The sequence below is a fragment of the Pinus tabuliformis genome, chromosome 6 (genome assembly GCF_031772625.1).
Source record: "Pinus tabuliformis cultivar Carrire ecotype Pingquan chromosome 6, CPIR1, whole genome shotgun sequence".
Taxonomy (NCBI): Eukaryota; Viridiplantae; Streptophyta; class Pinopsida; order Pinales; family Pinaceae; genus Pinus; species Pinus tabuliformis.
The window spans coordinates 1094366135-1094393309 of record NC_142292.1 but is presented as its reverse complement, the minus strand read 5'-3'; the positions used below and the strand labels follow the sequence as shown (position 1 = coordinate 1094393309).

At 40.2% G+C, this 27175-nt stretch overlaps 1 protein-coding gene across 3 annotated transcripts in view; it reads left to right on the top strand.

The window, feature by feature from the left end:
• The window catches only part of LOC149262730 (coiled-coil protein), a 382714-nt gene that overhangs the window by 175816 nt on the left and 179723 nt on the right, over positions 1 to 27175 (top strand). For all 3 annotated transcript variants that reach the window (XM_089425113.1, XM_089425116.1, XM_089425111.1), the window contains exon 3: positions 26285 to 26376. In XM_089425113.1, the coding sequence (XP_089281239.1) occupies positions 26285 to 26376 (92 nt within the window). The remainder of the gene's footprint in view (positions 1 to 26284; positions 26377 to 27175) is intronic.

Here is a 27175-nt window from a genome sequence, read left to right as displayed (position 1 = left end):
AGAGATCATTCACATATAACACTAGGATTAGAGGCTCATTCTCTATGATCAGATAGTAGAGATTAGGGTCCGTGTCATTCTTGATGAACCCAATCTTCTGCAAGTAGCCTTTAGTTCGACTGTATCATGGTCTAGGTGCTTGTTTAAGCGCATACAAGGCTTTTTTTAAGGTGCATACATGAGATTTCTTCTCATGTGTCTCAAAACCTTCTGGTTGTTCAATGTATTCTTCCTCTTCTATTACCTCGTTCAAGAATGTCGTCTTGACATCCATCTGATGAATCTCCCACCCCATCTGTGCTGCAAGAGATATCACACTTCTAATAGAAGTATACCTGGATACTGGGGCGAAGTTTTTTTCATAGTCTATCCCTTCCTTCTGAGCATACCCCTTAGCCACAAACTTGGCTTTGGATTTCTCCACACTACTGTCTGCAGCATATTTGACCTTGTAGATCCATCTCGAACCTACCACTGATCTATCTTGAGGCCTAGGTACTGTTAGTGTCAGTCTTTCCAGCCTTCCTCCAGTGATCAAATATGCTCTTACAAAGTGGTCTCAGAGTGTCCAGGTCAAATTTTGTCATTTCAAAGAGTTTTCAAGCAAAATTTGGTCATTAGGCATTAGGTCTAGGGTTTGCTTTCACTCCTTCTAAAATTGTCCAAATGTCAGTCTATGTCACTAGTCAGCTGAGTTTATCATCATTCGGAGGGTTGTCATCATCATGACAGGTTCCATTGGGTCATTTGACAGCTTATTCATGCTTCAGTTGTGCCTTGGTAAGGTTCATTTCCCTCTCCTAGGGTTTTGAAGGCAATTTCTCTTGGATGGTCAAAGCATTAGCAAAACTTGTATCCAGATGTTCATACACCTTCCCCTATCCTTCATGTACCTTATCAAACACTTCCCATCACTGAGATCCCCCAAATTCCTCATTTTTGCACAAACCCTAGTTTCTTGCTACAACCTGGCAATTTTCTAGGTTGGGCCTGTGTTTTGCCCTTTTGGACCCCTTCCCCTCACTCGATCTCCGTGATTCCACTTTCCCCTGCTCCCTAACATCCCTCCCTACTTCCAAAAATTTCCCCAAGAATTTAGAAGCCCCCTATCCCCTTCATTTCGCTTCATTTCCACAAAATTCCTTGTTTCACACATCGGGATAAGTTTCACTCAAATGATGTTTCAGAGCAATCAAAGATGAATTTTGGAAAACTGAGAGATGTTTTTGTTCACAACAGGCCAAGGAAGAAAAACCTCCTTCACTTTTTACACAGGTGTCATGGTTTTAGAGAAATGTCAAAAATACCGTTGCCTCAGGAGAATCGAATGCACCTCTGAAGTGACCTTGGGAAAATCAAGTTTTCTCCTAGCTTGGTTGGCCAAATGACTTTCTTGATGAGTCAAATGATAACTAGACACAAAGAGCTTTCCAATGAGCTATCATGAGCTCAATTTGGAGTTGAGGAAGGCATTCAAAAGTTGACTGCAACAGCACTCTGCCTTGAGGCAGCCTCATTTGGCACATTTTGACCAGTCTTGGGAGATTTGATTTTTGACAAGGCAAATGAACTCCAAATTGAAAAATTCCAGTTGGGTTGGAAAGTAGACTCAAAGAACTTTCCAACGAGCTATCCTGCGCCCGATTTCGACACCGGGAAGGCCTCCAAAAGCTTCCTGCAAAATACACTATGTTGCTGAGGGCGCGCTACGCGTCGGGAAGCTTTTCTCAGTGTTATTTTGCACGTGCACTACGCGTCAGAGGGGCGCTACGCGTTGGGAAAGGCGCGCTATGCGTTGGGTTTTTCGCCCAATAAACTGCCAGCAAGCTACCAAATCCTCTTTTCTCTCAAGCAAATTCCAGGTAGGCTCACATCCACCACTTGTGCTTGGCTTTTGAAAGATAAATGTAATGGGTTCATGAAAAGTTTGCCGTGGATATCCAAGTTTGAAGCACTCCTTTTGCCAATATAAAAAGTGCTGTAGGGTTTGAAAACAGTGTGTTACCAAGGTTGTATTCTTCCTCGTTTCCCTTTGGCATATTTGGCACTTGAAGACAAAGACATCAAGCCTTCATTCCTCATTTTCAACAAATCTGACATACACTTGGCATAGACTTTCAATACCATGGAGGCGGGCACCAATACATCATATGACCAAGACAACGACTCTACAACAGAATTGCATGCACCGGGAGGGCACTAAAATGTCGAAAAGGGAGGATAGACTCCGAATCTTGGCCGAAGCCTCTTTGGCTGAGCATGTCACTTGATGAGGCACCTTCAGCCCAAATTTCAAAAAATTTGGGGAAAATTTTGTCAATTTTGAAATTTTTATATAAAAAACAGGTTTTTGCCCTCAACGCGTAGCGCGTTGCGCGCTACCCTTAAGTTGGGGAGGTCCATTTCACAAAAACTCAGCATTTTTGGATTTGTCATGACAAAATACACTTGCCCAGCCACTGCCAAGAAGTTTCATGGAGATTTGAGCCCCCAAAAGGTAAAAAAACAAGCAAAAAATGACCTTCTGCCACTTTTTGGGCACACAGGAAGCAGTCTTGGGAGATTGCATTTTTGGAGGGGCAAATGGGCACCAAATTGAGAAATTCCACTTGGGCTAGAGAGTAGACATCCAGACCTTTCCAACAAGCCCACTTGTGCCTCATTTGGATGCCGGGAAGTGCCTCAAAAGTGGCCTGAAAGGCGCGCTACGCGTTGAGAAATGGCGCGCTACACGTTGGGAAAATTTGCCAGTTTTGCATCTTCAGCTTAGGAAAACGCAGCATTGACTAGTTTTGACTTTTTGGTGGGATTTTTCATCCTCTTTGATGTAATTAATGTAATTTTTATGATGACATGACACTTTTTACCTATTCTAGAAGATTCATTCATAAAATAGCAAACATTTAATGAATGAATTGGTTTCCTAGCTTATAGAGGCAAGTTGTTTTGACTGCCTAGATTGTAGTGCTTTGTTTAGAATTGGTTGAAACAGCTCCTAGGATGATGAGCTTGACCCCTAGAGGCTAGGGAATGGGTTGGCATGGTCTATATTATGTATTTTCTAAATCATTTTCATGGTTGGAGAGGTTGGACTCTTGAGGGATAAGCTTAGACTGTATTACTCTTTGTATCTCTGCAATTTTGGCAAAGGAAAGACCAGGGTTTTGCAGCACTATTTGGGATCCCTGTGGTGATTTGTGTTGATGGTGTGTTTCTCTCATGTACTTGTAAGTTTGTTATGTGTATCATTTTCCTACTCCTCTTTTCTGCATAAGTAAATGAAGTGTTAAGGTAGAATTCATGGTTTCTATGCTCTGCCTTTAAGTTTGCTTAATATCTATGTTTTCATCTGTCTAAGGAGAACTCTCGAAGGTTTCTTGCTCTCTTTAGCTCCTCACCAGTCATTCCTATCCATTCACTTATTTCAAAGGCATCAAGACAATCTCCTACCTTGCCCCAAAAAGACCTCTGCAAAAACTGTGTCTCATCCCCGCACCCAAAATTGCCGTGCTCAGTTTTCCAACAAAACCCTAAAAATTTAAAATCAAACTTTCCCTATCAGTTTACTAGCCTAAAATCAGTGTTCTTTATTGGTCATCTCAGCCCTTTGAAAACCTTTTGCCGAGATAGACCTGGAGAGAGCCCTCTCCTGTCCTCATAGGGCTAGCTACGAGGCTAAGTGGTTTGATGTTGCCTTGGATTCTGCCTTCTTCAGCCTGAGGCAGATTCAAGCGCTAACAGGTACCACTTCCCAGACAACATTGACCATTATGGAGATGTATTCCTCCACCATAGCATCTACCCATACTTGATGCTGAACGACCTCCTGAAAACTAGAAGGTTCCCCAACCTGATCTACTAAGGCTTGGTATCTGTCTGTCTGTCTTCGCTCCCTTTTATTATTCCTGGGTGCACCAATGAAGTCCTTTGCATCCCGTAGAATCTGTTGGAGTTCCCGACTCATTCTTCCACTGTTAGTAGGCACATCTATCTGCTCTTCCTCTTCCTGAGATTCCTCCTGTTCTGAAATTGTGCCTTTAGGAGAATTTCTGGTACTAGTTTCCGCTGGTTGAAGTGGTTTGACCAACGCCTCGTCTTTCCACTGCTCCTCAGAAGGCATTTCTTAGGATTTCCTGAAAGCTCTGTCCTCCATGAAATTTACATCCCGCCGAACTACTACCTTCCTCCTCCCTAGAAGATAGATTTTATATGCCTTAGCATTCTCTCTATATCCCACAAGATATTATTTCTTAGTAGTTTGATCTAATTTCTTTCTCTTTTCTTCGGGTATACGACAATACGCTAAACTCCCAAATATCCTGAAATCACTGACTTTAGGTGTCTTCCCTGTGAAGACCTTCTTTGGAGTGATTTTGCCCCATGCCCTATGTGGTGTCCTGTTTTGGACATAAACTGCCGTACTGCATGCTTCTGCCCACAAAAATTTAGGCATATCCTGATCATACAACATTGCCTTAGCTGCTACCACAATAGTCCTGTTTTTCCTTTCTGCAACTCCATTCTGCTCCGGATTGTAGGGAGTTGTCCACTCTCTTCTGATGCCTTCCTTAGCGCAAAAATCGGTGAAGTCCTTGTCAACATACTCTCCACCTTTGTTTGAGCGCATCACTTTTATCTTCTTTCCTGACAGATTTTCCACTAGAGCCTTGAACTCTTTGAATCGACCAAAAACCTCATCCTTGGTTTTGAGAAAGTAGATCCAAGTCTTCCTGGAATGGTCATCAATGAAGGTGACGAAGTATTCGACACCACTAAGAGCTTTTGTGGACATGGGTCCGCACGTATCTGAGTGTATTAATCCCATAACACTCTTAGCCCTATTGTTATTTCTGGAAAAGCTGCTTTGGCGTACTTGCCTAGTGCGCACCCTCTGCATACATCATTTCGTTCGGTACTCAATTATGGAACTCCTGATATTGTTCTCCTAAGAATTCTGAGAGCCCCATGGTGTAAGTGTCCCATCCTCCTGTGCCATAGTTCATTCAAATCTTTTTCCTCACTGCTGCCTATCAGCGCCATTGGAGATTCTAGCTGTAATCTGTACAACCTGTTACTTCTGACTCTAATCTGGGCCTTCTTTTTCCAACTCGGGTGTTTGACATATAATTTCTCCTTAATGAAGAAAAAATCATAGCCCTTGTTTTGAAGTTGAGACAAAGAGTAAGTTCATCCCCAATCCCGACACATGCAACACATTGGTTGGTCGAAGCCGATCCCCTACTTCTGTTTGAAATACTATGGTACCTTTTCCTACGGGGGTACATTTTGACTTATTTCCCATGGTGATTTGGAAGTTCATCCTTTCTTCCTGATAATTCGAGAAACATCTTGTATTGCTGTCATGTGCCAGGAAGCTCCACTATCTATATACCAAACCTCAGAGGAGGCAGAACTCGCTAAGCAAGCGACTTCTTCTTCCAACCTGGAAGCTAGCATAGAATAATCATGATCCGTGTTCCTCGTGCTCTCTTTTCCCTTTGGAGATCTGCATGGGTCCTTCTGAGTTGATGCCTCGACATCAAGCTCTTGACTCATAGCAGATCCTTTACTCCCGTTTCCCGATCTTTGCTCTGATACCATGTGAAAATTTCTAACACGAAATTCTACTGCAATAACTGATTTATTTCTCCTACTTATTTCTCACAATAAGTTGTTACAAAACCCTTCAGCAAACATTAAAATAAATTCTACTGTAGTTATCACATAATAGCATAGAGAAAAACAAGAATCAATCACATCAACACATTTATTTTTGGACAATTGTCCCTGGAAAAACCCAATGCAGGAAAACCGGTGTAGCAGATGAGGGTTTATTATTATTCTTCAACAACAATCTCTTTACATGGAATAATTTTGCAATACATAGAGAAACCTTCAAGAAAACACCTGAGATAATTTTTCTCCTCAGCTAGGAGAGATTCTGACACCCCTGAGACCCTTTAACCTCCATCACGTTACTGCGACACTGCTTCACTGAGACCCCTTAGCTTCCACTGCGTCACTTCCTCCTTAGTCGCCGATTGATGCTAAAACCCTCCTCTTCCTTCACCCTGCAACTCTCCCTCTGAAATCGAAATCTTTCTCCTTGAGAATAGATTTCCCTCGGGATACTGAGTATTTGCCCAATGTATCTCCAGATGACACTCAAGTCTTCTCTTATACTTTTACTGTGAATGAATCAACGACCGAGATTAAGTCTCTAATCAACGACTAAGATTAAAACAGAGTTGATCTTCATTTCTTAGAAGCTTCTCACCCATATGCTTATTAATACCCATTAATGTTTTTATTTTCCTAAGTTTAGACTTAGGAACCCATTAAAAATATTAAATATTTAATAACTCTCGATCCGGGTGGAATTTCTCCAAACGATTTCTGGGTCTTGGAGATCTCATGTATTCTAGCCCCTCCACAAGGTTTCAGAGCTAGAGCACATCCGATGCTATCCAAAATCAACAAGAACAAGGTTGTTGGGAGAAGTGTTGGGGAAGGAGGCTAAGGCCAAATTAATGATACCTACCCAGTACTTCTATCAACCCAAGTGCCTCCATTCCTACAAGGGACCCGACCACATGAGAATTGCAAGGTTGCTTGTTTTAACCATTGTTTAAGGGTCAAGCTTCTCAAATTGAATAAAGAGAAGGTGGTCCTAAAAATTTCTATCAATGAAGCTTATGCTTGGAGGTAAATTTTAAGGATGCAAATCTAGATCTAAAATGCAAATGCAATTACTTCAATGTGACTTAATTATAACAAGATGCTTCAATATAGGAAATGCTAAATCACTTGTAATCAAGGCTTATGATAATCACTTGGAACACAAGATTACTAGCTTACAACAATTATTCGATAGAAGCAAGTTTTAAGATTACTTAATGAAAAAACATAAAAGCAAGAGGTGACAATTAGATGTTAATGTTATGAAACAATAGCTCAAATGCCTTTAGTTAATAGTGCTTATTAGGATGCTCTTCACTTATATTATTATGATAGCTTGAAACACGTGAGAATTATATGATAAAAGAAGATGTAAGTGATGGAAAATGAGATTGCTAACAAGAAGATATTAGAATTACTATTTCAAATCTAGAATGCAAAATATCAAATAGCCAATCAAGAAATGTTAAAGAAAATATGCAACTCGAGATTAGATCCAACAATGATGACAATGAAACTTCAACTAATCAAATGAGAGAAATAAAAAAGGTTAGTAAAACAAATGCAAAGAGAGGCTAAGCTATGAAGTTGAGAGATACTCCCTTTTAAATAAGGAAGGGGATACCGCGGGATTGAATCCCAAGCTCCCTTCAAGAACAAGATCACTTTTATTATTATTATTACAATGAAGAAGAAACCCTTTAGACAATGAGAAGGGCTATTCAAATTCTTGAGGAGATTTACAAAAGAAATGAAATAGAACTTCACAACAACCAATCCCTCCTCAAGCTTCAATATATTAATGAAGAGGCTACAAGTCGATAGATGATGAAAATTTAATGGCAAACGACTTGCTCCAAGCCTTAAAATCCACAGTAAAATCCACGACGTAGATGAATATGTGCTCAAGAGCTCACAACCTTGCAAGGTGAAGGGTTAGAAATTTAAATAAACTTCATATGAAAGATTTGCAATTTTTTAAAGCCTTTAACCTCTTAAAAAATTTCAATAACCCTCTAATGAATGCGCTTCAGATTAGAGAAGGCTTGCAGTTTTCCTCAAGCTCTCGGCTAGGAGAAAGAGGCCTCCCAAAGTCCAGCGACTTTCCTCCAAAAATAGTCTCAAAGGATCAACCCCAAAAGGCTAACTCCTAGCCAAAAATTCGATGGAAAAGCCCTTCAAAATTTAGCAATATCCTCCTACAAAATTCCAAGGGTTAGTCACCTTAATATCTAAAGCAAAATAAATCCCTAAAGGGATTGCGACTATCCCACAAATGAGCCAAAAGATCAATGGCTAGCCAAATATATGATCTGCAAAAATTAGAACCCAAGTCAGATTCACAAGAGAAAGAATTGAGAAAAGCAATTCAAAAATTATTTACAAAAAATTTGAATAGAAACCCTTGCAAATAAATTCGATTATGGTGTGGGGAAGAGTTTCAAACCCTTGCGACTGCCTTAATTTGATTTTTAATGAAATTCCACGCCACAAAATTTCGAATTCTTCCTTTGTGAGGCTCAGATATGGCCTATATGCCTGCAACCCTGAAGAGAGAGGAGGGTAACGAGGCTACATGACCCTCCAAAAAGTAATTCGTTGGACTAAAACCTTAGTCGTCTAGGCTAGGTGTAGGCTTAGCCCTCAAACAATCAATTTCTCCTTGATCTTTGAGATGAATGAACCTGCAAGACAAAATCAAAGAAAAACCCTTTTCCCAGATCTTCAAGGAAACAAAGAAAATAAAATCCCCAAATCGATATATACAAGGTGAATGAAATATATACAAGGGTTAGGAAAAATATTTACAAGAATCTATTTACAAATTTACAAGGGCTACCTCTAGGAATAGATTTCCTTGATTAGAAAATAGTGGCTCTCAATAACAGATCTATTCGATTAAAGCACAAATAGATAGAGTGATGAATGAGATAAATGTATGTTTTTAGATGAGAAATAGCGAAGAATCTTTGCAAAATAAAACATTAGATAAGTCTTTGAAATCAAACAAAGCAGACTCTTCAATTTCTATGTCTTGGGAGTTGGCTGGTCCAACCAAAGACGTCCCCTAATGCCCAAGATCTGAATCACTGATGATCTCTACACACTTAAAATTAAATTGTTAGATCACAGGGGTTAGATAACATAATAAACCAAAAGATCTAGATATACATGCTAGATTGATTAAATTTAAAACACTGCTTTAACCCAAGAACTAATGCAAGATACCTATGCAAATAGTTAATCCACAACTAGTTAGTGAAATAACAATTACTGAATTTCAAACCCAATATTGCATTAAGCACAACATTCATAAATAATTTACCATAGAAAATAGAAGAGGAAAACCACCATGAATTGACCCCAACAACTTCTTTATTATTAGAGAAAAATATTACAGACCACCAAAGATTGACTTAGAGCTCAATTACATATTTCATGATTATATAATGAGGAGCAAGAGCTTGCTTATATAGAAAATGAGAGAGCTAGAACCCTCCAAGTGGAAAAAACGACTAGTTTACTTCATCCGTGGCTTGATCTTTCCAGAAAAAATTCTAACCCTTAATTGTTGTTGCACAGATCCATGGAAAAATTTGACTTCCTTGATTGATGAGCTGGATGGACCATTCTTTGACTCTAGAGTGGTTTTGGACCACTGAAATGTCTTCAAAAATATTTTTCTTGAAATCCCCTCATTCAAAATAACCACTTGGACCAAAAAATTCGATTTCTTTGAAATAATTCCTTCTTTTGGCCCAATGAATTTTTTGTGGGATTTTCTGCCTTGGAAATGGGACTTTTCTCATTTCTTGACTTGATTCCTTTTTCGGGAAAGTCCTCATCAAATTTTTAATTATTTTTCCACTTCGATAGAATTTTATTTTCTCTCATTTTAATTTTTTGACCAATTTCCGACTAATTATTTTACCATTTTTTATCTGAAAATAAAAATAATGACTCTAGAGGGGTTTTAAACATATTTTCTAAATAGAAGGTTTACGAGTTGAGGTGTAATTTTAAATACTCATACCCCCTAAAACTTCTATAGACAACCATTTTTACATAAAATATTACGTAGACATCCCCTTTAGGAGGGGAATTTTGACAATTTAAAAAAAATGACCTCTAGACGCAACCAAATTCTGTGACATTTTACAGATGATCTAGTATGATAATTTACATTAACTCCATACACTAGGGCTCTTCTAAGACCTTACCATCAAGCCCCTCTCTAGCTTGGGGGTATGCTTTAGAGAAAAACTCTACCAATTATAAGTGTTAAAAAACACAAATAATTAGCGGAGGAAATTTTTTTCCTAGAGTGAAACTCTTTGGTATGTTTTACATGGCTTCATAAACATACTAGAATCATTTTTACATAATGGCCCACAGGGCTGCAGAATTTGGATTACAATAAAATGACCAGAAGCTGCATGATGATGATGAATTCTGAATTTTTTTTTCTTTCTGCTTTGAAAGATACTCTGCCCATGGGGTAGTTGACACTTGAGTGGTCAACAGGCCTTTCTGGCTCAACTCCAATAATTTTTCTCAACTGGAAAATATTGGGAGAATCCTTCTCCTTCTCAACAAATCTTCTGGCCTCTCTTTGGCCACTCGCACTCTTCTTGGCACTCGCACCATCGGGTAGAAATGCACACTGCAGCCTCTGGGACTTTTGCATTGCCCTGTAACTTCTTCTGCAAAGTCGCCCTGCCTGACTTTGCCTCTGAAATAAATTCGCTAGGCCACCTGACGCTTGATCTGGACACTAGCTACTGAATTGATCCCTCTCCCGACAACTCAAACTAGCAAACTGGGCAACTTGTTGGAAATGTAACTAGTTTCGGTCTTTATAATTGTTATTGTACTCTTTGCAATATGTACATCTTATGTAACAAACAAAAGGAGATATAAAAGTTATTATTTTAAAGCATGGGTTTCATGCTCTTTATTGATAGTCTTCTAGGTGAAAGCATGTTCTTCATGCTTCTAGGATTCGTTAGACCATAGGATTTATTGTCACGAGTCAAAAGAGTCAACATCATGTTTAGAAGACCCTTTTGGGCAAGATGTAACTTGTAAAAGAATTTATTGAGTCTAGAAGGTCCTAGAAACCTCCAAAGTACAAGTCGGCCTAAAGGAAGGAATTCAACCCCTTGGAAAGGCTATAAATAGAAGCAATTTTGATCTCATTTGGCACTTTCTCACTCACAAGTTCGATCGCTCAAGAAGAACGATTTGAAGCGAGAAGAGGCAAGACAGGAAGAGCGAAGGTCTAGAAGGCAAGGAGAATCCAAGAAGAATGAGGAAAGTCTGTCTTCGGGCTCTATCTCTCTCACATGTGTGAAATCTAGGGTTTCTGTAGCTTCCAGGAAGGCCGAAATTACAGGTCTGAATTGAGGAGATCAAGTTACAATATCAAGTTGTTGGAAAAGAGAATATGTTAGGTTTTGTAGCATCGAAGGTGTTCTAGTCTCGAAACTTTGTGGAGAGGCTAAAACACCGAGTTCTCCATAACCCATAAATCACTTCTGGAAATTCCACTTAAAAGTGTCTCAATTAGATTATTAACCTATTTTTTAATATTTCTTAAGTCTAAACTTAGGAAATCTGGTTAATTAATCAATGTTAATTGAGATAAGGTGTGAATCATCTAGAAACTCACACAGATTGACTAGGAAATAATCTTAGCCATCGATTATGATTTAATCTTGGCTAGTGGAGTCCCAACAAAAGATTATAAGAAGTCGATGGGTAGATGGAGAACACACACTTGAGATCAATTTCCTTGGAGAGTTCGATTTTCCAGAGGCTACAAATGGAAGTGTTTGAGCCAGAGAAGGAAGCGAAGACTGAGAGGGGCATGGACAGTGAAGTGGAGGAAGATTTTCCAGATCCATTGAGTACTTTGGAGAGAGGCCGAGATTTTGTCTAGGAGGCTGCGTAGAGGCAACACCAAAGCCTCAAGAGGGAAGTTTGATTTTGCTGGAGAAGATGTTTTCAGTTCTAGAAGTCAAGAAGAGTTTCCAGAGGGTTGAAGAAGCGTTTTTCCATTCAGCAATAGGCAGGATGACCAGATTAGCAGTCGATTCAGGCAACATGTGAGGCAGGCAACTCTAAAGTGATGTAGAGCTTGCATAGACAACTAGCTTTTCAGAGGTTAGATAGTGCCGGGATTGCTCGGAGTGAGGGTGATTTCCCTCAGATAATTTGTGCCAATATCTTCCCTGCAGGATTGCTAGTTTTCAACATCCAGATTGTACTCAAATTATTTCACAACTGCATAATAATAAAACCCTCAGCTACTGCATCGGTTCTTGCAAGTTGGGTTTTTTCGGGGACATTTGTCCAAAAATAACGATGTCAATTTTTGTGTGTGCGTGCCAATATTTTCTTAGATTCCTGTTTTTCTTCCGCAATATTTTTATTTGTGAAGATTGCAGTGTGATTACTTCATTGTTGCGGTAGCAATAAACTGCATAATTAATTTATCAGTTAGAAGAATTAATTCTAGTTGTTGCAATAGAATTTCAGTAGTGAAATTTTCACAAAATACTCTGTTTTGACCTCGTTGACCTTGGAAGGATCTATCTTGCTCAAAGGAGGATCTCTTGAAGCGTTGAATTAGGGTTTCTGCAACAGCTATAGGGCCGAAGCTAGGGACAATGTTGAAGTTGGAAACTAGCTAAAGCAAGATTGAGCTTTGTTGATTTGATCTTTCTGGAAGGACTTCTTGAAGGGAAGACTTCGTACTTGGAGGAGGACTTGGTCTAGGGTTTGGGTCTTGATTGTCTCATTTGAAGTAGATTCTAGAAGAAGAGGAGATTTTCTGGGTTTTCCCCTTAGAAGGGTTTTGCCTTGGCCTGGAGCCTAATTTTTCTGTCCACTATCTGTATGGTTTCTGTTCTTGAGAATTGTTTGATGAAGAAGATCTAATAAAGAAACATAAGAAGATAAGTAAAGTTCACAAGCAATTATTAAGGTTAAGGAAAAATTTTAATTAATAGCTGCCATATTGCATTGTCCAACATGGTATTAGAGCAAAGGTGAACAAGAGGGTGGCTGGAAGGATCATCTTATGGACACAACAAGAGTTTGCTAAGGGGAATCACTTGCAGAAGACTTCATCAAGCCCTCATCAAAGGAAAGCATGAAGAGGAAGTTTACATGAAGGTTGTTGATCTCTCTTAGAAGGAGATCTATTTGAAAGCTCATTGGAAGACAGCTTTGAAGGATGCATCAAAGGATATTGGTATCATTCATCACTCCTTGAAGTTGTTGCTTAAGGTATCCTAGAAGACATCTTTCTAGGACATCATTGAAGTCCCTATGAAGATTTTGAAAGCTTAGAGATAGTTGGAGACACCATCAGAAAAGGGGAAGACTTTTTGGCTGACAAGTAAGTATCATATTGTTACTTTATGTCTGAATCTACAGGTCATAAGGGTTCTTTTTGCAAGGAAAGCCATAAGCTTGTTGCCTCAACAAATTTCTTATCATGGGGAAGAAAGGGATTGATCTAGCACTCAGAAAACATGGAGTAATGGAATATGTTCTTGGTGAAATTACTAAACCTAGCAAAGACAAGACTCAAGAGCTAGCAAAATACAAGAAAGGAGAAGGCCACAAAGGATCATTGTTGAATCCGTTAAGGATCATCTTGTTCCATTTGTTGCTAATTTGAAGACGTCTAAGGCTATGTATGACAAGCTAGTAAATTTGTACTCTATAAGTACATCAGGTCAAAAGATGTATTCGAGAAATTACCTGTGTAAAATGAAGAAATCGAAAGATGAGGACATGACCTCCTTTCTAATGAATATTTCTCAAATAAGAGATCAATTGCAGGGGCTTGGGAAGACAATTTCTGACTCTAAGATGACCGTCTGTGTACTAAATGCTCTACCACCAAAATGGAGCAGTTTTGCAACGAGCATTTACTCTAAGAAAGACAACTCCTTTTGATGAGTTGTGGGCTCAATGCATTTAGAAGAGACTAGGATCAAGGCAAAAGATGTCATCGAATCAAATGAATAGTCTCAAGCCTTCATTGCGAGTAGGAAGACGCTGAAGATGGGAAAGTTTGGAAAGTCCAAGAACAAGGCAGATATGTCCAAGATTCGATGCTTTGGATGCAATGACTATGGGCGCTTTAAGAGGGATTGTCCAAACAAAAACAAAAAAAAGAAAGGAAAGAAGCGAAACTCACACAACTGAAGAAATGGGAGAACCTGAGAAGAAATCGAAGAAAGAAGATATCAAATATCTTTACTTCTAAAAAAGGCATCCTCTTTGTCAGGTTCTTTCTGAAGTTGTTCTTTCCTTTAGAATAACATGCATTGTTGTTTAGAAGAATCTTGATTTTGTATGGCATCATAGATAGAAGCATGTGATAGTAGCATATTTAGAGTCTACTTGATTGAGTCGCTTTGAATCATCTAGTCTTTCAAAATTAAGAAGATTGAGACCATTTTACATAATGTTCATCCAAGTATTATCTAACATTATGTTAGATGTCATCATTTTGCTAAGGTAGGTCATCAAGATCCTATAAGAACCATCATTTGGAAGGTTCTTGAAGGAAGCATTATGACAAGGTTAGTATATATTCCATATAGCATGGAAACAATACTCTTGAAGGATGAAGGAATGATTTTGGTCAAGTTGCAGGCTCATTTTAGGGCATATAGCTAGATGATTGAATGAAAGGATAAAAATGCATATTTAAAGTAACTCTTGGGTAGGATTGATGCGCATAGAATCCTGTAAAATAAGATGGTCATAAAATCTTCCATATGGTTATATGATGCTTAAAAGTAGAATTTGATTTACTCTAGAATGAATAAAAGATCAAGAATTTCTCACTAGATTATATAGAATAGTGATTAATGTCTTGAATAGTCTTCAAAAGAAAATTTTAACTTGGTAATCAAGTTCGATCCTTAAGCACTCTAATGCATGAAGGACGACTCTTGTGAAGATGGACCAAGAGGATGTTGATGATTTGATGAGAAAGTCATCACGATGATGTAAGTCTAATATTTTTGTTATTGGGTATCCAGTTAACATATTGTTTTGCTACCCAAAAGGATATTGTTGGAATACATGATAAATGTTGAGGCAAGCTCAACATATGATTTTGGCAATTATGAAGACAATATGTGTTCATCTTGGGATTAAAAGGTAGCAGTGCGAAAAGATAACCCGAAGGTCAAGTTCATACAACAACAAACAGATCACTTTCATGAGGAAGCTATGATCAACTTGAAGTTTGGAAAGGCTCAATATAATGCCTTCATTGATGATGACAAGATGAAAGTGATGTGCAAGATTGATGACCTAGATCTTGTCACAAGATTGAAGAAATAAGATGGCTCCATGATACCAATGAAGGAAGAAAGCTCGATATAATGAGATGCGAAGGAAAGAGGGAGCCATGCAGCTATGGAGACAAGCTATACAACTTGTGGTGTTGACTTCCCAAATTGAAAAGAAGCCTGGAATCTCCTCTGGATTTGAGAGGGAGTAAAGGAGTCTCCTTGAATAGGAGCAAGGATCTATTTGTTGATCAAAAGAGAGAATAGGGATATATCTCGTGGGGTTAGATGGTGAGAGATCTTGAGTTGGTAATTGGTGGAGTGGGTTAGACTTGTGGAGATAATTGCAGTCTGAGGTACAATTTAGCAGGAGCTTTCGCACATCAGGAGCACTAGAAGCCCAAGTTGGCATTGGGATCTAGGTAGGACTCTTCATCACATATCGAAGAAACAAGATGACTATGGCATTGATAGGATGGTTGACCCAATGACCATGCGCACACATTCCTTCATGCAGTTCTGGTCAGCACTAGTGGCTAGTTAGTTTATGAGTAGACTCTGGAAGATGTCCTGGCACATCATTCGTGTAGGGGGTTGCAGGATGGTCAACATGCTCGTGCAGGAGTTATTTCGATGGGATGACATTGGTATGCCACTGGTAGTGCATTGTATGGAGACGACGCTCTTCCATTGATGTATTGGGCACAAGAGCCATCAAGGATTAGCACAATAGTGACATCCCAATTAGCATGTGAGGACCTATGCCGCTCAAGTTTACCAGGGAAATTTAGGAGATGTGACTCACATCACAGTGGGTTCACTAGTAAAGTGGCAGATATATTAGCACATGCGGGATACCAGAAGATAAAGGATTGTGTGACAACGGGCAATAGTATCCAATGGTGCACAATACTGTGTTATGCAAAGGAGTGCAGAGATACATGTCTATATGCAATAGTGTATGATGCTGCACAATGGAATTTTGGAGCGTTTCCTCCAGGGAGACCTCCTGATAGGGCCATCAGGTGTATCATTGGGCTTGGCCTACCCAGAATCAGTGAGGGTATGGATGAGCATTTGGGAACATCATGTCTTCAATGGAGATATCAATAGATTGGACATGGCGAGAGGGGCATTCACACGACTACCCATGGATATCCATATGGACCCTTGATCATACCCTTGGGAATTCACACATCTATCACTCTTGAGTATTGCTTACTGTCGCAAAGGGTTTGGTTGTTACCCCTTGATGCTCTCATCATGAATAACAAGAGATCGGAGGCTCACTTGGGACAATTGGATGAGACACAGTGCATTCAGAGAGAGTCTTCCTAGTTGAGGCATATGGCCGGGGTGCGAGTTAACAGATGTAAACTTAGAGATGGCTTGATCTACTGTAGAGGAAAAATATGTTTTTTGCCTGAGTTCATACTTAGGGAGATGCATGATATACTTTCGACAGGACATTTTGAGGCATTATATGAGAATGAGGTAGAATGAACAATAGACCTCTATTACAAGAGGGTGTCTAGACTGTAGGCAGTATTGGGGTGCATCACCAGGAGACGGGACATTAGATTCAACTGTGTGATTTGCCAGGATGTGTTTCATGGTTGTGGGTTCAAACCTTACAAATATTTTGGCATGCGGTTCCAGGTGAGGAGGATTCAATATGAGCACGATAGGCAAACAATTATGACCAGAGTGGCGCAGCGACAACATGGTCGTCTCTTTTTTAGATTAGCATGGAGCCCTGGCATTACAGGGCTTGGCAGTTTAGCTACCACTAGGGATAAGCTAGTCTATATAGGGGTAGACCGCTCGGATCTGCCATTGGACCTCACTTTAACAGGCAGTGTTTCATTTCTTAGTGATTCGTCGATTTTATGGGGTGCCTCACTAGCAAGGCGGTATAATCATTTTTAAGAGGCCATGGTTAGTTCATGTGGACAAGGATCCTCCTCTATAGAAGTTGGATTATATCTCCAAGAGTTCATTCTTGAGGTACTCGGGATTGGTTCCCAATAGAGCGACTTCTCGAGGACTTGATCAAGATTTTGTATCATCGAGATGCTCTACTTGTTGGTAGCATGCAAAAAGTTTTTGGTGCCTATTACTTGTTAGACTATGGGTGGAGTGAGGACCCCAGTATCATGAGATTCATTCGTGTTGAGATGGTAGAATGTCCTAGAGTGGCTCAGTGGCACATTTGGGATCTTGGTACTAGTTTGGATCAACATGTGGAGTGACAACGTGTGATGGCATTTCTTGAGGACAAGCAATTTTGGGGAGGGGAGATTGTAATGTCCCCAATTTTTGAAATGCCTTGTGGTGAGATTAGGAGAGATTTCCAGAGCCTATGTCATCTAGGCCATAGGAGCAGGATTACATTATTAGTGGGCTCGAAGGGCTTTTGAGGAGTTTTGTGGAGGTAGACTGGGTCGCTTGCCATCTTTCATCATTAGGATCTGTTCCGTACAGTTCAACCTTGGTTCCGCTGCATTACGACGATTTCCTTAAAACAGAGTTATTAACAGACATATTTTAATTAGTTATGCTTAAGGTGTTGTTTTGGGCTGATTATTTGGAGAAACACCTTAGTGTAATAGCTCGTTGGAATCAAGACGAAAATATATACAAGATAGGATGATAAAAAGGGGCTTTGGGAGGTCGGTGCGATCATGGTGGCAATTTAAGCATTTTCTGGAGATAGAAGTGACTTAATTAGTAATAAAAAAGTCACTTATTAAATAAAAGGAGAAAAGAGCTTTTATCTAATGGGTAAATGAAAAGGGGCAAAAGTCACCATGAGAAATGGAGGAAAATATACTAAGTGGCTTATTAATAAAATAATAAAAGGAGATTTCTAGAAGAATGGAGAAGATCCAGAAAAATCTTATAAAAGAGAAGGCCATTTCTCTAGCATTCGGGTTTATGATTATTTCTTGATGATTGATTGGGGCTCAAGCGAGTCTAGCTCGAGTGTTTAAGGCGAAGCTCTCTAACTAGTTTTGGTGGACATCCATTGCCACCCTCGCTTGGTTATTAGCTGATTTTGGTGGACTTTGAGTGCCACCCTAGTTGGCTTGCGGGAAAATCTTATGGGTTTTTTATTTGTGCTTCAATTGCAGATTATTTGGGACAATTCTTCTGGAAGATCGAGTAATTGTCATTTGCCGAAGATTATCTCTATTGAGGGCTGGGTTGCTTCAGCAGTTGTTATTTATCTCAGGAGTCGAGTCTATATTGCATTTGCTAGAGCGTTTTTGTGGCCACATTTATCATTGTATATAGGCCGAATTCATCTTCTTCCTTGTGGCCAAATTGTTGGTGTCTTATCAGGGTTTCAGAACTACTACTTCGGAGGTTGAATTCCCTTCTATTCCTGGAGGACAAGACTGTCTTTTATTGAGGGCCATGTTTTATCTCCTTAGAGTCTGAGAGCATAAAGTTTGGATGCCAAGTTCTATCGATTCTTGGAGGCTGGTTCACATCACTTTAGAGGCCATTTATTGCTGGAAATTTGGAGGGTCAAGATCGCTAACCCAGGAGGTTGAAATCCCATTTCTTAAAGGTCAAATTTAATTATCTTTTGGGGGAGGCCGAGTTTCCGATTTCTTTGAGGACGAGTTACTCAGTTTATTGGCAGACAGGATTCATCTCTCCACTAATTTCCAGAGCTGAGTTTATCCATCGGATCAGTGGAGCCGATTGATTCTTCATCCTGGACAGGCTGAGTTCATTATAGTTAAGCTATTCATCTATTGTTGGAGGTCGCATTCTATCATTCTCGGAGATTGATTTCTATATTCTCTGGAGGGGCTGAGAACCATTCTTATGATGACTGATTGCACCTATCTTCAGGAGGTCAATTTCTTCTATCTTTGAGGAGACTGAGTCTGTCCTTTTGGGCTGAGTTCTGCATAATCTTGGAGGCCGAATTGTGGCATTATTTCTGAAGGGGCCGAGATCATTGCTTCAGGGCTATATCTGCATTTTCGGAATGCCTAATTGGTCTACTAAATTATTGGAGCTGAATTCCCAGGTTTCTCATTGGTTTGCTTGTAAAATCCGTCAGATCATAATAATAAAAATTTTGTTCTGCCCCATTTATATTCTTGTTGAAAGTATTCTTTATTTTGTCATCAAAGTAGTTGATGAAATATATGTTCTCTAAGTGTTTGAAGAAATGCGTCAAAGGAAATCTTAATAATTGCTGGATTGTAATTAGCATAATTTAGCTTTTGTACATTACACATGCATGAAGTTTGTAGAGAAAGGCTTTAGACAACCATTTGGTTCACAAAGAAAAGGGGTTTATTTACTGAAGTCCAGGTTCTAGATAGCTAAGATATGGTTGATGCTAACAGCTTTTTCTTAATGCTATTTTGGGAAATGATCAAGCGAATGTAGTAAGGTTGACTTGTTTGAGACAGTTAAAGGTGCCAACCATAAAATAATTCAAAAAACTATGTAATTCCATTCTAATAGTAATCAGAGGAAGCTGCCTTGGGTAAGTCATGGCTTTTAGCTAGTTGAAGGTTCATCAAAATAGCAGCTCAACAGAGATGACTTAGGATACTAATAAAAGTGAGCCAGTGGGAGGTAAAAAGGTAATTCTGTGCTTTGAGTAAACAACAATAAAAGTCGAAAAGGTATCTTTATTACCAAGAAAAATCCACCTAAATCACCAATTTGATATATCTTTTGGACTAAAGCCAAGGCAGGCTTTTGTCATAAGAAAAGCTATCCAAGACAGCAGTTAGGTACAGTTGGCAGCCATGCAGAGGAAGACAAAAAGTGCCATGTTCCTTCCTTCTTTTCTTCACTTGTAGTTAGGGTCACTTGGTTGAAGGAGATAACAGTTCATTATTTGCAGTTATAAGGGAGATAGAAGGATTGGACAGATTCGTGGCAGTAGACAAATCTTTCCCTTTTCATTCTCTAAACTTTAGATTACTACCTTCACTGCAAGCAAGGAGATTGATGAAAGCCTATCACCTTGAGTCACTATGTTGCAATCAATCTCTTTGTTAACTTGTGATTTGGTCCAATTATGCTTTGTTCTAACTTCTGGAGTCTATTTGGTTGTCATTGGTTAAATTATTTTGCAGTGTTATGGTAGTTTATGGTGCACTTATTTTGAATTTTTTTCACCCAAAGCATACATTCACTTCACTTGTTTTTGTTAATTTGTTGTTACAACTTTTTCTAGAAATATGATCCCAAACACTTTTGAAATAAGTGAAAATTACTTTTGCTGTTGACTTCTCACGGGCAGCTCACAGTGATTTTTTTTGTGTTAATTAACTTAGAATTTATGCAAATTTATTGGTTGATGACGGTGTAAAATCCCCACGGATACTCCCTTGAGACTGGAAAAGCACCAGTCCAAATGGAGAGGCTTCCAATGGTGACAGGGTTGTTTGTCTATAATTATTAGGTAGGTCGGCTGGTGCAGATTTGCATGATAACATGACCATTATAACAATTAAGTTGGGCCTCTTTCACAAAAGCTAACATTTATTTTTGTGTTATTATCCTTGCATTTCCCTTTCTACATGTCCATAATTGCTGATTTAACCTAAATGGCTTGTCTAGCTATAGAGCTTCCTTATTAGAAATAGCTACAGCAATCAGCAGTTGGCATTATTTTTCACATGACCCCTTTTAGGTGATTTAGGGAAAGAGGATAAAGTAGTAAAAAAATGATTGTATAAAATCTTTGAATTTTTTCCTTTGCATCTGCCATGTAATTACCTTTTCTTGGCAGTCCCAAGGAGATTCTATCTACCCACAATTTTGACAATGACATTATTCTTCAAAAACTGGCTGTTTTAGACTCTTCTGGAAGTACAAACTTGCACTTCACATTTGTTATGCTCTTTTAGAGAGAACAAAGAAAGTGGATGAAGAACATACGTAGAAACATTATGTCCTTTTTGATTCTTTCCTTGTACTGAGTTTTTGATTAATTTGTAACTTTATTATTGTGGTTGTGATCAATCAACTCATCATATTTTTTTTAATAAATACTTAAGCTCTTTGACTAAGCTGCTATGCTATGAGGGGCATATCTGTGCCCTCAAAGTCATCTAGGACTTGCACTTGGCCTCATTTGCACTCGCTCATGGGTGAGGGTGTTTGGACCTGGGTCATTGTGTTAATACAAACTTCATCACCTTGCTTGTTTGTGCTAGAGTACACTTTCGTGGGTGAACTGGCCTCTTTTTATGCTCTTTTAACTGTTTGTGGGCATTACACGACTTAATGACTCTCTGGAAGTACCATAGGGCATAACATCATGTTCACAAGCTTAATACAATGAAAATCAATGGGCCAACATTAGCTAATATGAAATGATAAAATGAGCCCAAGGGGATAGCTCAACCTATTGTTGCCAATTTTGTTGGGCATTTGGTTAGTTCTTGTTGATTTGGAGTAGCATTGGATGTGCTCTAGTCACAAAAATTGGTGGAGAGGCTAAAGCACATGAGATCTCCAATACCCAAAAAGGGTTTGGGCAGATTCTAAACAAATCAGGAGATATTAAAATAATTAATATTTTTAATGGAGTCTCTAAGGCTAAACTTAGGGAAAATAAAATATTAATGTGTATTAATATGAATCTGTGTTAGAATAGTCCAAAAGACATGGATCAAGCCAGATCTAATCTTAGCCGTTGATTAGAGACTTAATCTCGGCCGTTGAGATGTCAACAGGAAAAGTATAAGAGGGGGCTTAAGGGTCACTTGGAGAGGACACCAGATGATCAGTCATTCTATTCTCTAGAGTGGGGTTTGTTAAGAGAGATAGAATCAGTGATCGGGAGAGAAGTTGAGGGACATTGAGTACAAAGAAACAAAGAAGGCAGAGATTATGCCGGGAGAGTAGCGTAGCAGCCAAAGAGGGTGATGCAGAGCCAGCAAGGGCTCACGCAGGGCCACGCTGAGGCAGCCAAGTGTTGCACAGAGCACCAGAGGGGCCAGCGTAGTTGACACAGAGGCTCCCAGGGTTGACGCAGGGCCTCCTGGGGCTGATGTAGGCCTAGAAAGGTTGACGTAGGGCTAGCGTGAGATAGAGAGGGGCTGGCGCAGTCTAGTTTGGGCAGACGCTAGGGTTGCAGAGTAGTTTTGTGCTGAGGAGCTGCCGAAAGGGTTTTCTGGGGTTTCAGCCAGGAGATTTCTCTCAAATTGTGAGGTATAGCTGCTAAGAAAATTCTCTGTTGGGTAGGCCAGTTTCGGCACCCAGATTGTACTCTGATATTGCTTAATAAGAAAACCCTCAGATAGCTGCACCGGTTTTCCTGCATTGGGTTTTTCCGGGGACATTGGTCCAAAAATAATGGTGTCATGTGGTGTGTTTGTTCTTGTTTCTTTTAGTTGCTGATCTGTAATATGTTGAGCATGCACTGGTATTTATTTTCAGTATTTACTTTGTAAATAACTTGTTAAAGAAAAATAACAATAGGTAGGAATAAATCAGAAAAAGTGCATGAAGGGTTTCTAAACTAAGTAAACTTAGAAACTTCAACATGGTATCGGAGCATGATTGCAGATCATAGGAGGACTAAAAGACATTAGCCGAGCAGAGCAATAGCAACAGAAAACAACTGTCCCGGGGTGACAGAAGTTGTTTCTAGCGGCACAGAAGCCAAGGAAGTGTGATGTAGAGCCAGCTAGAGCCACTCAGAGGAAGCCGGGAACTGCGTAGAGCCTTCAAGAGGCCAGTGTTGTTGACACAGAGGGCTAGAGGGCTGACGCAAGGCATCCCAGGGCTGACGCAGACCCATTTGGGGTGACGCAGAGCCAATGTGGGGCAGAGAGGGACTGACGCAGTTCACAGAGAAGCAGTTGCTGGAGTCTAGAAGGCTATAGAAATATTGCAGAGTGGAGCTAGTGAGGTGTTGTAGTTAGAAGAGTACCTGACGGAGCAGGGCCAGAGGAGTTGTTACCGAGGGTTTCTAGCCGAGGAACCTGGATCAACAGTGCAGTTGCACAAGACGATCAGAGTAGGGGGCATCTCGATAAGTGGCAGAAGGATTTCCAGGAGGGAAATTAGGACTCAGAGGGAGTCCAGAAGAGAACTTCCAAATGGGAAGTAGAGACTCAGAGGAGTCGAACAGAGAACTTCCAGGAGGGAAGTAGAGGAGCGTCATGGCACTTCACGGGGTAAGAGACCAGGATAGACTGGACGGAGCATCGAACTTCGCAGTCTGGAAGGCCAAAACTTCGCCTTGAAGACGATAGCTATCCTAGTCGATCCAAATGATAATGACAAGTACGAAGAGGCGATGGCGAGGGCCAAGTGCATTATCCTTGACGGGGTCAAGGATCATGTGGTACCACATATAGCCAAGAAGGAAATGACAGTTGAGATGTGGGAGGCTCTCAAGAACTTGTACCAACATACTTCTGTGCAGAGAAGAATGTTGCTCGAGAACCAGAAGAGGTCGTATCAGATGAAGAAGGGTCAATCGGTTGACACCTTCCTCGGAGGACTGAATGAGATCCGAGACCAATTGACTGCTATAGGAGCGACACTGGATCATGAGCTTATGGTGAGGACAACCTTGAATGCTGTCTCAGAAGATTGGGAAGTGTTTGTCTAGAGTATCCTGGGCAGAGGGACTCTCCCACCTTGGGACGAGATGTGGGCAGCTCTTCGCCAAGAAGAGATCAGACGACAGTTGAAGACAGGTAGCAGTAGCAAAGGGATCAAGGTCAAGTAGGAGGAGGAGGATGTGGCCCTAGCATCTGAGGGAAAGCAGGAGAAACGGAAGAAGAAAGATCTCTCCAAGATCAAGTGCTTCTAGTGTGGGGAGATGGGTCATTATGCAATCTAGTGCCTAAGGAAGAAGAGTAAGGGAGAGTCTTCCGAGACTAAGGCAACGCCAGCACGGGCAGAGAAGGAAGTTTTGACAGACGATGACTGTGCCATGAGTGCGCACACGCCACTTGAGCGAAAGTGGGGAGACATCGAGCTGTAGTTAGGCAGACTACAGGAGATGAGGGGCAAGATCCTTGAGGTACCCAGCCTCTTGGATTAGACCTTGCTACGGGAGCCTCGACAAGGAGTAGCAGGATTGGCTGAGTGGGTAGAGATGGATGCAGATGGAGCGACAGAGAGAGCTACAGTGCAGGAGTCCCGAGATAGCGCAGCGCTAGCAGGTTGCAGTAGTGCGAGAGGCACAAGAGTGTTGCACCAGTGCAGGAAGGCACAGAGAGGTGTGAAACGGTGCGGGATGCAGGGAGTTGTTGTAGCAGCGCAGAGGTCAGAGATAGGGAGCACTTGTCAGCGACAGAGGGAGCTTAAGCATCAGTGGGTGTTTCTAGCCTAACAGGGAGGTCAGTTACTTACTCCTTAGTAACTGAGTTGTAGTGCAGCAGTGGGCAGCACGATGCAACTTGATGAGAGGAGGTGCAGTCCAAATGCAGTGCTGGGAGAAAGGACCAGCAGCAGAACAGATGTAGAGGGAGCTGTCGTACAGATGTAGCAGTGGCAGTGGCAGAACCATGGGCAACAATACAAGATGTAGCAATGCAGAGGATGTTGGGCAGGAAAGCCTAGCATCAACACAGGTATTGATGCCGGATGATGGGAGTAATACTTAGTGAGGAGTATTGCTAGAGCACAGTCCTCGCTAAGAGGGACTATTGATTCGGGGTAGCATCAGATGTGTTCTAGCCACGAAAATTGGTGGAGAGGCTAAAGCACATGAGATATCCAATACCCAGAAGGGATTTGGGCAGATTCTAAACATATCAGGAGATATTAAAATAATTAATATTTTTAATGGAATCCCTAAGTCTAAACTTAGCGAAAATAAAATATTAATGTGTATTAATATGAATCTGTGTTAGAATGATCTAGAAGACATGGATCAAGCCAGATTTAATCTTAGCCGTTGATTAGGGACTTAAACTTGGCCGTTGAGATGTCAACAGGAAAAGTATAAGAGGGGGCTTGAGGGTCACTTGGAGAGGACACCAGATTATCAGTCATTCTATTTTCTAGAGCGGGGTTTGCTAAGAGAGATAGAATCAGTGATCGGGAAGCAGCGGAGGGGCATTGAGTACAGAGAAAAAGAGAAGGTAGAGATTGTGTTGGGAGAGCAGCGTAGCAGCCGAAGAGGGTGATGTAGAGCCAGCAAGGGCTCACGCAGGGGCAGCCAAGTGCTGCACAGAGCACCAGAGGGGCCAGCGCGACTGACATAGAGGCTCCCAAGGCTGACACAGGGCCTCCTGGGGCTGACGTAGGCCTAGAAAGGCTGATGTAGGGCCAGCGTGAGACAAAGAGGGGCTGACGCAATCCAATTTGGGCAGACGCTGGGGTTGCAGAGCAGATTTGTGCTGAGGAGTTGCCGAAAGGGTTTTCTGGGGTTTCAGCTAGGAGATTTCTCTCAAACTGTGAGGTATAGTTGCTAAGGGAACTCTCCGTTGGGTAGGCCAGTTTCGGCACCCAGATGTACTCTGATATTGCTTAATAAGAAAACCCTCAGATAGCTGCATCGGTTTTTCCACATTGGGTTTTTCTGGGGACATTGGTCCAAACATAATGGTGTCATGTGGTGTGTTTGTTCTTGATTCTTTTAGTTGCTGATCTGTAGTATGTTGAGCATGCACTGGTGTTTATTTTCAATATTTACTTTGTAAATAACTTGTTAAAGAAAAATAACAATAGGTAGGAATAAATCAGAAAAAGTGCATGAAGGGTTTCTAAACTAAGTAAACTTAGAAACTTCAACAGTTCTGTGCCAGTAGATGCTCGACTCTAATCTTGCTAGGTGAGGCAAACTAGTCTATGCTAATGGGTTTACTAGGGATGCCATCCACGGATGTGGGAAAGCATCCCTTAGGTTTCTCTGTGAGTTTTTTCTTGGAGAAAAATGAAGTGATAAAATAACAATAATATAATGGAAATGCCATCATATATGTTCTAAATGAATTTGTTTTGTTTGAGAAGTGCATCTTTTCAGTACTACATAGTACATATATTTCAAAAGTATACTAGAGAAGGCCCCATTGTAATAAGGATGTTATTATGCTGGAGAAAACAAAACCATTATGGTTATTTATTAGCTCAACTTCCTAAACTTAAGTATGGACCTTTTATAATGCCGCATGTCATTCTTTCTGTTTCAATTAATGACTTATGGGACTTCAAAGAGAAATATGTTCTTTAGAAATGTATTAAGAAGAACCCTCTCTGTGGTAGATATGTTTTATCTTAGTATTTTGATCTAAAGTGGATAGATTCTAATATGTTGTTTACTCCAGTTGGAAAGGCATTTGCTATTGCTACTGGAATCGTCTTTGGTGGTACAATATTGGTTGGCACCATTCTAACGGCCAAGCTACAATTGCACACTGTAAGTCATAACTACAAATATCTCCATTTGAAATATGAACATAAAACGGTTAAAAGAAGCTTGTTTGTTTCTGAAATTTGAGCATTTTCTCCTTCAAGTGTATTATTTCTTTAACTGTGCTACATAAGTTGAACTGCTTCTCCACTTTTAGAGAAAAGCTATCTGAGTTTTTAATGGCTAGTGTTTCCACTGAAATTGTGCTCTTAGATCTCAAACCTTCTGACAATGCCATTACCATAGAAACTACCAAAAGAAGGGAAGGTTCTATGGGTTGCAATTTAAGAGATCTAGTCTTTAACCAATTTTTCCCAAACTGAATTATAAGGGAAACAAATTTCTATTTTTAGGAAGGGATAGAGCACAAACAGAGGTTTATTGATGTCACAAGTGACTGATTCCAGGTAAATAACAAACATGTGCAGAGATGATACAAATAGCAATAGTGGAGTGCCTTCTGCATCTCCATATTATAAAATAATTCTTCCAAAGTACAAAGAGCCTTCATCAAATAAGGTTTAAAAAGTAGAACTGTTGCAGCTTTTAATGTAGACGCTAAGTGATATAGAGGTTTAACCTTGGAGGTTTAGATAAAATACAAAAATTAATTATTTTCTTTCTGTAAAATACTTCTCATATTCACATAAAAATAGTTACATCAGCCAAGAAAAAAAAAGGGCAGAAGGGCATATACAATGGTATTGACATCCTCTTCCTTAAAGCAACAAGAACTAAAAAGTTTGAATATGCATTGTTGTCTCCCAAATTGTATAGGCAAGATGAGACAATGCTTGGGACGGGG